This window comes from Molothrus ater, chromosome 2 (assembly GCF_012460135.2).
Source record: "Molothrus ater isolate BHLD 08-10-18 breed brown headed cowbird chromosome 2, BPBGC_Mater_1.1, whole genome shotgun sequence".
Taxonomy (NCBI): domain Eukaryota; kingdom Metazoa; phylum Chordata; class Aves; order Passeriformes; family Icteridae; genus Molothrus; species Molothrus ater.
Window position 1 is genome coordinate 11,489,320 of NC_050479.2, and position 10,410 is coordinate 11,499,729.

The 10,410-nt window shown below is 39.8% G+C and overlaps 1 protein-coding gene across 1 annotated transcript in view; it reads left to right on the top strand.

The window, feature by feature from the left end:
* The window catches only part of TAB3 (TGF-beta activated kinase 1 (MAP3K7) binding protein 3), a 44,104-nt gene extending 34,059 nt beyond the window's left edge, over positions 1-10,045 (top strand). Inside the window, exons 5-7 of the mRNA XM_036406991.2 lie at positions 1,565-1,658; positions 3,205-3,288; positions 5,465-10,045. Of these exons, the coding sequence (XP_036262884.1) occupies positions 1,565-1,658; positions 3,205-3,288; positions 5,465-5,613 (327 nt within the window). The 3' untranslated portion in view covers positions 5,614-10,045. The remainder of the gene's footprint in view (positions 1-1,564; positions 1,659-3,204; positions 3,289-5,464) is intronic.
* Positions 10,046-10,410: the final 365 nt, after the last annotated feature.

The following is a 10,410-nucleotide window of genomic DNA, read 5'->3' on the forward strand; positions in this document are numbered from 1 at the left end:
GCTCTGATAAGGGAATTCATCTGGCTGAAAAATAGCTTCCACTGTGTGTAGTTGTTAAGCAGATCAGCTCAGACTTACTGGCTGTATTGACACAAACAATGCACACAGGTGTCGGCTGGAAGGCACAGAAGGGCTGTTGGCTGTTCTATGTCTCACCTGTTTCAGGGCAGCATTTGGCACAGATGAACCTGGGAGAAGTTCAGAGGCACTGAGTGTGCCAGGATGAGGTTAGGAAAGCCAGAGACCAACTGGAGGTGAATCTGGCACAGGATTTCAAAGACCAAAAGAAAGGCTTCTGTTACTGCCTAGGTGACAGCAGGAAGACCAGTGAAAATGTGGGCTCAGCAAGTTGTGGGGCATGGTTATGTAGGACATGGAAGAGGCTTGAGATACTGAATGAACTTCTTGGTTCAGTCTTCACAGTCCATCAGGAATCCCAGGTCCAGAGACCCTGGGAAAAGTGTGAAGCAAAGAAGGTACACCCTTAATGGAAGAGAATCAGGTCAGGGAATGCTTAGGCAAAGCAGTCATACACGAGGTCGTAATCCTGGATGAGATACCTGTGGGTGCTGAGCGAGCTGGCAGGTGTCATTGCAAGGCCACTCCAGGTACTCTTTGGTTCATTAATGGTGTTTGGGAAAGTTCCCAAAGGCTAGAGGAGGGCAAATATCACTGATGTCTGCAAGAAGGGGAGGACCCAGGGAACTGCAGGTTGGTCAGCCTCACTTTGATCCTTGGGAAGGTGATTGAGCAGCTAATGCTACTGACCATTTCCAGGCACATGAAGGACGAGAAAGTGGTCAGCAGCAGTTACATAGATTCACCCAGGGGGAGCCAAGCTTGGCCAGTCTGGTAAACTTCTAGGATGCAAAGTCCTAGATGATCTCCAGAGGTTCCTTGCAACCTTGAATATTCTGTGATTTTGTGACTGTGATGCTGGAATGTATTCTAGGATAAAATGTGTTAGTGATTGATGCTGCTAGTATTAAGAAAGCTTTCCATTCCAGTAACTTAGGGTTTCTTAATGATATGCAAATATATGCACTTAAATAAGTGATTATGCTGTTAAAAATAATTGCAGTCCTTCATCATTGAATGATTTAAATATACTGAGCTAAAAGGTTTGGCTTCTTGGAGCTCCTTGGGTTGATGCAAATGAATAAACTTTTGACCTCATTCAGTTATAAGCAAGTAATAGTTAATGTGGGCTGCAGTTTGTATTCTGTTTTTGATTATCTTGATGCAGACTCGAGTAGCAAGTCATCCATTTATACAGAGTTAAGTAATGTATGTGGTTTTATAAACTTGAGCTCAGCTATGTCATCTTACTAATGAATTTTAATATTAAGTAACTTGTCTGTTTTCCTCCTCACATACCAATAGAACAATGTTTTTTGAGGGCAAGTGAGTTAGGAATAGTAGGCCAGACACTTGGACTTCTTTCAGTGCCTTATCTATACTCAGTTTTTAGTAAAGCTGTTAACAAAGATATAGCAATGTTATTTCTATTTCAAATAAGATGTTGACTTTCCCACAATTACTATTTTGGGATGTTTCTTTCTAGCCTGAGGAAATGACCAGATTGAGAAGCCTCAACAGACAACTCCAAATAAATGTTGACTGTACACTGAAAGAAGTTGATCTCCTTCAATCTAGAGGTATTGAATTGATACTTTTAAAGAAACATCATTTGGATGTGGTCACAAATGTGATCTGCTGGAGGTTAGGAAAACTCTGCAGGAGCTCTGGACAAGTTGGACCAATGGGGTGAGGCCAATTTTATGAGGTTCAAAAAGTGTCATAACAACCCCAGGCAGAGCTACAGGCTGGGGGAAGAGTGGCTGGAAAGGTACCTGGAGGAAAAGGAGCTGGGGGTGCTGGTCAGCAGCAGCTGGACATGATCCAGGTGTGCCCAGGGGGCCAGGGAGGCCAAAGGCACCTGGCCTGGATCAGCAATAGTGTGGCAGCAGGACCAGGGCAGGGATTGTCCCCCTGTGCTCAGCACTGGTGAGGCCACACCTCAAATCCTGTGTCCAGTTTTGGGCCTCTCACTACAGGAAAGGCATTGAGGGGCTGGAGTGAGTGCAGAGCAGGGCAGCAGAGCTGGGGAAGAGTCTGGAGAGTCAGTCCATAGGAGGAATGGCTGAGGCAGCTGTGAGTGCTTAGCCTGGAGAAAAGTAGGCTCAGGGGGACCTCCTTGCTCTTTACAATAATGTGAAAGGAGGCTGTGGTGAGGTGGAGTCTCTTCTTCCAGGTAACGAGTGACAGATGAGAGGAAATCACCTCAAGTTGCACCAGAGCAGGTTTAGATTGGCTTTAGGGAAAATGTCTCCAGGGCAAGAGTTGCCAAGCATTGGAACAGGCTGCCTAAGGAAGTGGTGGAGTTGCTGTCCCTGGAGGTATTTAAAAAACCTATAGATGCAGCTCCTGGGGACATGGGTTAGTGATTGACTTGGCAGTGCTGGGGTAGCAGTTGGACTCAGTGATCTTTGAGGTCTTCTCCAACCTAAATGATCCTATGGTTCTAATATGGCATGTGCTTAAATGTGAATATTTGGAGTTCTTAGAGTTCAATTTGTATTAGCAGTGACAACTTACCTCTAAAAAGTGAGTGTTTTTTCAGTTGCAACGTAATAAACTTGGCTTGCTAATACTTCTGTTGGCCAAGTTAAATTCCATTAGCGACAAAGTAGTGACATAAAATGACTTTGCCAAGAGCATATTAAAAAAAATTACTCCTTTGTGAAGATCCTTCACTTAAAATTTTAACTTCTTGCTGACAAAGGCTGTGGCCAAGTAATATGGAACTTAACAATGAGTTGCAACCAAGAGGCTGACAAACAGAAATTTACTAGGGTTCTTAAAAGTCTTTTTTTACAGAAACTTGTCTTAAATAGAATCAAAAAGATTAGGATACGCAGTCCTTTTTTATTAAGGAAGTATCCTGTAGGAAGATGTACATTTCACATATTTTCACAGCAATGCAAATGTTGAGCTGGAGTTGATTTTTCAGTATGGGATTGCCCTGCTAAAAATTACTATGATTGACAGAAAACTAAAAATATGGGACAAAACTTGTGAAAAATCTAAGATACAATGTCATAATAGGATGATGTATAAAATAAGAAGCCTTTGGATGTTCATGTCACTGGCATAGGCATTTAAATAACCTTCACCTTACACTTTCTTTTTCTTTTCTGACAGGAAACTTTGATCCGAAAGCCACATGTAACTTCTATGATAACATAGAGCCTGGTCCTGTTGTGCCACCAAAGCCATATAAAAAAGGTAGGTCAACAAACAGGCATTATCACCACATCTGCATTGAGTGAGGTTTTTTTTTTTTCTTTTTAAACAATCCCTGTGGTGACAGGAAGCAGCTCTAGTTATTTAACTTTTCTGTCTATAATTCAAACCAGAACATTTTTCTATAAGTGCAGTAATCCTGGTTAGAACTTGCTTTCCTCAGGCAGATTGTTGTGAATGGATGTTCTGTTAATACCACCTTGATTATAAATAGTTATTCCCTACTAGAAAAAAGAGCTGAAATAGCCAGTGTGGGATCCTATGCTCTGATACAGAAAAACTGGCAATCTTTTCCCTGAAAATGTTATGTGTGATAAGATTTGTAACATTGTGTCTGCTCTTGCTGTAACTAGCATGCACTGCACTTGTTAGTGGAAAGGAAGCAGCTCTTCTGAATCAGTAATCCTGCGGTCTCCCTGACACTCCAAAGTTTGTAAATGAGTTCTGGTTGCTGATAACACCCCACAAAGGTTTCGTAGGTGATTTTGAATTCATATTAGGAAATTTTCCCCCGTTTTTTGAAGCAAGTGTTTTACCCCTCAATGTAATAAAATTATTACTGTGTGGAAATTTAGAAGAAAGAGAAGGCCTAGAACTGCTGCTTGTGGCTCAAAGAAAAGATAATACTGGGAGGAGTTCCCTGCATTAGGTGGTTGTGTCCAGGAAAGTGGTAGCACCAGGTGAGCCTTGGGGTGCCTGGCTGGAGTCACCTTAAATTGCAGCGATCATGCTGTTGATTCAGGAGTTGTTAACTTTGTGGTGCTTGAAGACATTCTCTTAATTACACTACCATATTTAATGTATTATTTCAAAGCAAAACAATGTGCAAAACTCACATGAAATCAGTTATTTTATTTGGCAGTTAGGAGGATAGTGCCTTGTAAGGATTTGTACAATGAGTTTCCAGGTTTTGTCTGCCAGTTTATTAGAGATCAGTTGTAGGGCTGCTGTACTGTATTCAGAGCTTGGATTGTTACATGGAGGCATCATTTTTTTGTTGTTGTTGTTGTTAAATAATAAATATTGTTTAATATTGAGCTGTTGAAGGCGTGGGCAGCCAGACGGGTGTGGGCAGACAAGGGTGTGCTCTGTGCTGCCATCTGGCCAGTCAGTGGAACGCAGTGAGTGCCCACACTGCCTGCCTTACCAGGAATTTGTTAAGGTCAAGCACTGCTGATGTGACTGTGCAGCTTCTGGCCAGGAGACTGCATCTAAGCAAAGAGATTATTTTTATTTCCTTTGTTTGTCTCTAAGACTTCAGTACTGTCTGCACTGAGGTGGTCATCAGGGTCTGCTGCATTTCTTAGCAGGTGAGGCAGCAACTGCAAATTACTTCGTGTGCACTTACAAATTGCAAGCCTTTGTTAGACATGAGTTCACTGATGTTTAGCAGCTGGGTATGCTAGCCATACCTTCTAGGTATGTGTTAATAAATATTAACATTTTCTAATGTGTTTCCACATCCTGGGAGTATTCCTTAGTTATAGTAGATAACCTGAGGTGTTGAGGTGGTGTCAGGAGACATGGAAAACTGAGTGTTTCTGTGGGTTAAGGCCTATTGTGTGATTTTATGTACGTACGGATTTTATGAGTGAAATCAGACTTAAATGCTGATTCATGTACATATATCCCTGCTTCAAAGGCATGAGGAAGAATTGTCTTGTTTTGAAATAGGCCTGTCATTTTATTTTTAGATTGTATTCTTTTTCAGCCTGAATTAATGCTAGAAATAATATATGGTTTTTTTCAGATTGCTTGAAGCAACTGAGTTAGAAGTAGTTTTCCCCTTCAGGTGAAGCAGGGTTATTGTAGTTAAATATTTGGAAATAGACTGCTGTGTGTAAACCTTAACAGGATGGTGCTGCAGTGCCACTAACAAACTTGTATGCTTTAAGCTATTAAACCTTTAGCAGTATCAGTGACCTAACAGGGATGAGTTCTCTTCTTGGTTTTAAGGTGTTACAGTTAAGTGGCTCTTTATAGAAGTGAAATACTTCAAATATTCAGATTTCACAAACTGAGTTAGAAGTGCTTTAGGAAGAGGTTTCCATGTTCATTTTAAGATAGACTGTTTAATTAGGTGACCTTTCAGTAGTGTGATCTTGACTATTGATCTTTCTCTTCTGAAATAAAATGTTTTCTTTTGGCTTTTCTCTAGATCATCAAAACAGCTCCAAACAGACTCCACGGACTCAGCCAAGAGATGAAGACTTTGAAGGGGCCCCATGGAATTGTGGTAGCTGCACCTTTCTAAATCACCCAGCACTAAATCGCTGTGAACAGTGTGAAATGCCACGATACACCTGAAATTCAGGAGAGGGCTGCACTGGGTTGAACACAGGCTCTCAAGCCAACAGCTGTAAGAGAAGGAAACATGGGGAACCTTTCAGTCCACCTGCCCGGCCTTTGCCAGTCAACAATCTTCATACTGCAAGGGGTGGGGGTAATGTGCTAGGATGTTTCTGCTTCTGCTGCACTAGAAAATAAATAAATTAAGGGTTAAATTCCTTCCCATTGTAGTGAGCAAAGCAGAAAAAGAAACCTGAAAATGTAAAAGGATTAATTTTGAGAAGAATGTATGCAGGAAAGCAAATAACTACTGGTGTTTATTCCTGTGGTTATAGTTACTGCTTAGTGGCTCTAAAAACAACCAACCCAAAACTACTGGTTTTTTAAAGAAAATTATAGGACTCTTAGTAATGGTGTGAAGTGTTACACTTAACCAGAAAAACTGAAGAGCCAGAGGTGACTTAACCTGGCCACAGCTAGCTGGAAAACAAAGGCTCCCTGTGCTTCTAGATTGTAAGCTACTGAAAAAGAAGACAGGTAAATGCAATGATAAATTTTGCGATGTATAAAAAAACAAGGAGAAGGGTATTTGCAATTGCTGCTTTTTTTCAGGGTAACTTATGTCTACAAAAAATTGCTGTTTGAAATAGTGACCTGAGGTGACTAAGTGAGGGACGGTGTGAGTGTTTCAGAGAGTGTAATCAGAGGTAATTTTTTACAATCCCGTTTGCTTGTACAGTGCCCACCTGGCTGTGTCAACACTGGTAATAAACCGAGAATGAATTCTACCACGTTGCAGATGAAAATCCTGCTGCATGCTTTCATTGGGCCGTCGTGTTTCCAAGCTCAAAGGATGCTTTTCTACACAACCTTCTGAGCCTGTGCTGTGCAGCAGCACAGTGAGATATGCCAAACACAGGCTACTCCAAATTCCATTTGGAAGACTTGGGCTCAGCCGTGGTTGTGTTTGAGAAGAGTTTATACCCAGTTCCTTAGGCCTTTTCAGCTTCCAATTTGTGAAGAATTCATGGTGTTTACAGCACAGAAGGTACTTTGTGCCCCAGATCAAAGTTAGCTGAAAAATGATTAATCAGCTCTTCAGTAAAGGTTTATTTGCACATTATTAATAAACCAGCCTGTACAAAATAGCAGATGCCAGATCCTGAAGAATTACACACTGCATTCTTTCTATTTTGGTCAGGAAATATTTGTCATAGGTTAAAGAACACAAGACTTGCAATTGAAAATCCTACTGGTACTTATCTGCCTATGATACACTGTATTCTAAAGGTGATGTTCAGTCTGTCTGGATGCTTCAGGCTGCTGGAATAAAGCACTCGATACTTTGAGATCGACCTTGGGTTTGGGCAGCTGAATGACTCTGTGACACAGCTGTGTGCCTGAGTAGGGTGTTCTGTGTACTGGTCAGAGGCTGGTACAGTGCATTTGAGTTTTTATGGTATAACTTCATCACAATTCAGAGATGCAGCCAAGCACTTCAGCTGAATTATGGTAATTGACTTGGTAAAGCAAAATTTGCTATTAACTTTACCATGAAGTTTTGAAACTACTTCATTTTAAGCTGTTCTTAGCTCATGGCAGCCACATCCATATTGTCAATTACCACAGTTCACTTGATGTGTGATAACATGCTAAGCTGTGGTAGAACAATCATATGTCTGAATCCTTATTTAAAATAAAGCAGCATTTGCAAGGGGTGGGTGGAGAAAAACTCATCTTGACTGCATTGCTCAATCTGGTGTCTTCTTTCCCCACAGTTTATAAAGACAACAGTAAGAACCAAACTGTTGATCTTAGATGAGGAACCAATATTTTATCTGGCATTTTTCAATATGTTCTTGCACTAAATCTTCAGGATAAATTAAAATAAGCTAAGAGATCTCCAGCAATCAGTGTGCACCAATAAAGAGCAAAACGAAGTCAAAGGCATCAGAGATAGTTTTCCTTCCTTCCCAGTGATTTACACTGCTGTGAGGGGAGCTCATCACATGTGGAAGGGGGTAAGAAAGTTACTGCCAGTTACTGTCAGCTGAAATTAAAAGCCAGGTATTAATTTTGTGCATGTCAGTGGACAGTTTGTCAAAACTGAGAACCAGGAAACAGGTGAGCAGAAGCATTGCTGTTATCAGCTGTATAGCTAATGACTCCAAACAATACCAGTAACTTCATGGCTTTTCTATCCTGATGCCTTTGCCATTGTATTATTTCAATTTTCTGTTCCTTTGTACTTCTGGTGAGGTTCTAGAAGCATTTTTTTTTGCTGGAATTACAAAAAAGATAGCAACTGAAGTGACAGTCAGCAAATGAGAGTAGGGGTGTCATGCAAAAACACAGTTGTGCCATTTTCAGACAGAATAGATGCTACTTTCAAAGGAGGAGGTGCAAATAATGCATTCAGTCCAAAAATGCCCTGAACTGCAATAACCTTACATGGAGACTTGCAAATCTTATTCCCAGCTTCACCAGAGGAAGAGAAGGAGGGCTGCCACCACAGCAAGATACTCATTAGAAGAATGAGTGAGCGCCATTGAATTGAAAAATGAATCCTTTGTACCAATGACTTTACTCAGCTTTTTCAATTACTCTCATTTGTTGCTTGTACAAACAAAGAAAGAAAACCACCACACCCTTCTGTTGTATTCTTTTACTTGTAAATGCCCATACTCAAACATTAATAGTAAAGACTTGACATGGTGCTTGAATATTTCTAGTTTGTTAGAATGTAATTGTATTTTGAATATTGGAAGATCCATTTTCCTTCTGAAAGCAGGTGATGCCATTCAAACCCCAACTGAATTGTAGATTATACCAAAAAGATTGGTTTATGGAATATTTATTGAATGCACATAAAACCCTAATGTCAGCTGGCAACAAAATGCACTGTATTGTATAAAACTTGTGTGTGTGTGTGAGTGAGAGAGAGAATGTTGGGATGCTGATGCTGTTGATTTAATGCACTACTTGTATTTTCTTTTTTCCTTAATGACTGAGCTTTCCCTCAACCATGCTACTAGATTGGTAGAGTTTGTAACTGACTTGGACATTCAGTTATTCGAAAATGATCTCATTGTTCATTGAAATTTTATAAAGCTTATTTTATATTTACTGTGCTATTAAGATGAATTCCCTTTAATTATAGGATACTACTGTAGTTCTTTAAAAGTTTATTTAGAGTGGGGCTTGTGGAAAATTATTCAGAACATAGTAAACCAAAAGAAATCCTGAACTTTGGATCTGCTTTTAATTTGGTGTAATTATTAGTCTTGTTTGGGTGAAGAGGAAGGGGGTGGGAAAGGAAAGGGAAAGGAAGTACTTTGTAAAATGTAGTCTTAGATCAGATTGAATTGTGTATCTGTGTGTCTGTTGTATGTGTGTGTTTCCCTTGAAAAATGGGAGGTGTGGTGAAAAGGTGTAATAATTCTTAAAAGAGCTGGTCTCAGTACTTTCTGATTATGATATACTACTGAATCATGTTTGTTTTTATTTTTAAACCCAGCTTTTCTCTCAATTACTTTTATCTCTCCCAGCTATACATCTCTCACTTCAATTTCTAAATACTTTTTCAATTTCTAAATACTTCTACATTTAATATTGATTGTAAAATCCCTTGAAACTGAATTAGAAATACTTGAGTTGAAATGGGGACAAAATAAAAACAATAAAGAATGTTTTAAAAAAGAATGTGAGAATATTAAATATGTTAAAAACAAGCTTGTCATCAGGATGATAGTTCTTTTAAAATCCAGTGGTGTACCCTAGAATGTGAACATGACTATCCTGATGAGAAGTGGATGGTTGGACACAAAGAATTCAACAGCCAATTTGGTACCACAGAATTGATGTGCTCTGTACTGCAGTGACTCCAAATCCCGCGAGGAAGGAAGACATGCACAGATATCACATCTCACAGTCAGTACTGTCTCTGTGTGCAGCTGCCTTTGTTTTTGTTTCAAAAAGTCAATCTTACATGAACCCAGACATGACTGAGTTTTGCCACATTTCTTCAGTTGGGGCTTTCATTGCTGTATATGTCCATAAATGCAAATATTTTTCTTGGAATAATCAGAAATCAATGGAGTTAATGCAATATTATAATCCTGGATTTCCAGTATCTTTGAAACCAATTTTAAAAAACTGTGTTCTTGAAACTTATTTATTTATGGTGGCACCAGTGTATCTAATCCATACTTCCTGCTGTGTGAAACCCTGTTAAATTTTTTCATTAAAAAAAAGAAGACACGATCTTGTTTAATCCTGTATATATGGTGTCTACATTCTAGATTTGTGTATGCTGTGAATGAACTTATTACTAAGAGATGAAATTGTATAAAAGCATTCAGAGGCTATGCATGCATGGTACCTCCAGAAAGTGCATACTCCAAGTTGCAGATTCCTGCAAAAATAAATTAATAAAACTAAGCAAACATCACATCCTGCATTTGTTCTTGTATGTAGTAGGAAACATTTTTAAAGTACAGCCTTTTTTTGGCCTTCATAGCCTGATTGTTTCTGGTCTCCCACTTGGACCTGTAGCTGTAGCAAGTTTGTTTCAGGGCTTTTGGGGTTTTTGTTTTGGTGATCATAAGGTACAATAAGGCATTTGCTGAATATTGAACTGGGGTCCAAATCCTGTTCCCATGCATGTGAATGAGCAGGAATCCCATTTTGATGATGGATATTGTGTGCAGCTCTGGTGTGGAAGCAGGACATAGCATGTTCAGGGTGTGAGCTGGGCCCCAGCACCTCTCCCTTGCCTTGGACAGAAGGTTGTTCCCAGAGCAGCTTTGCTGCTGC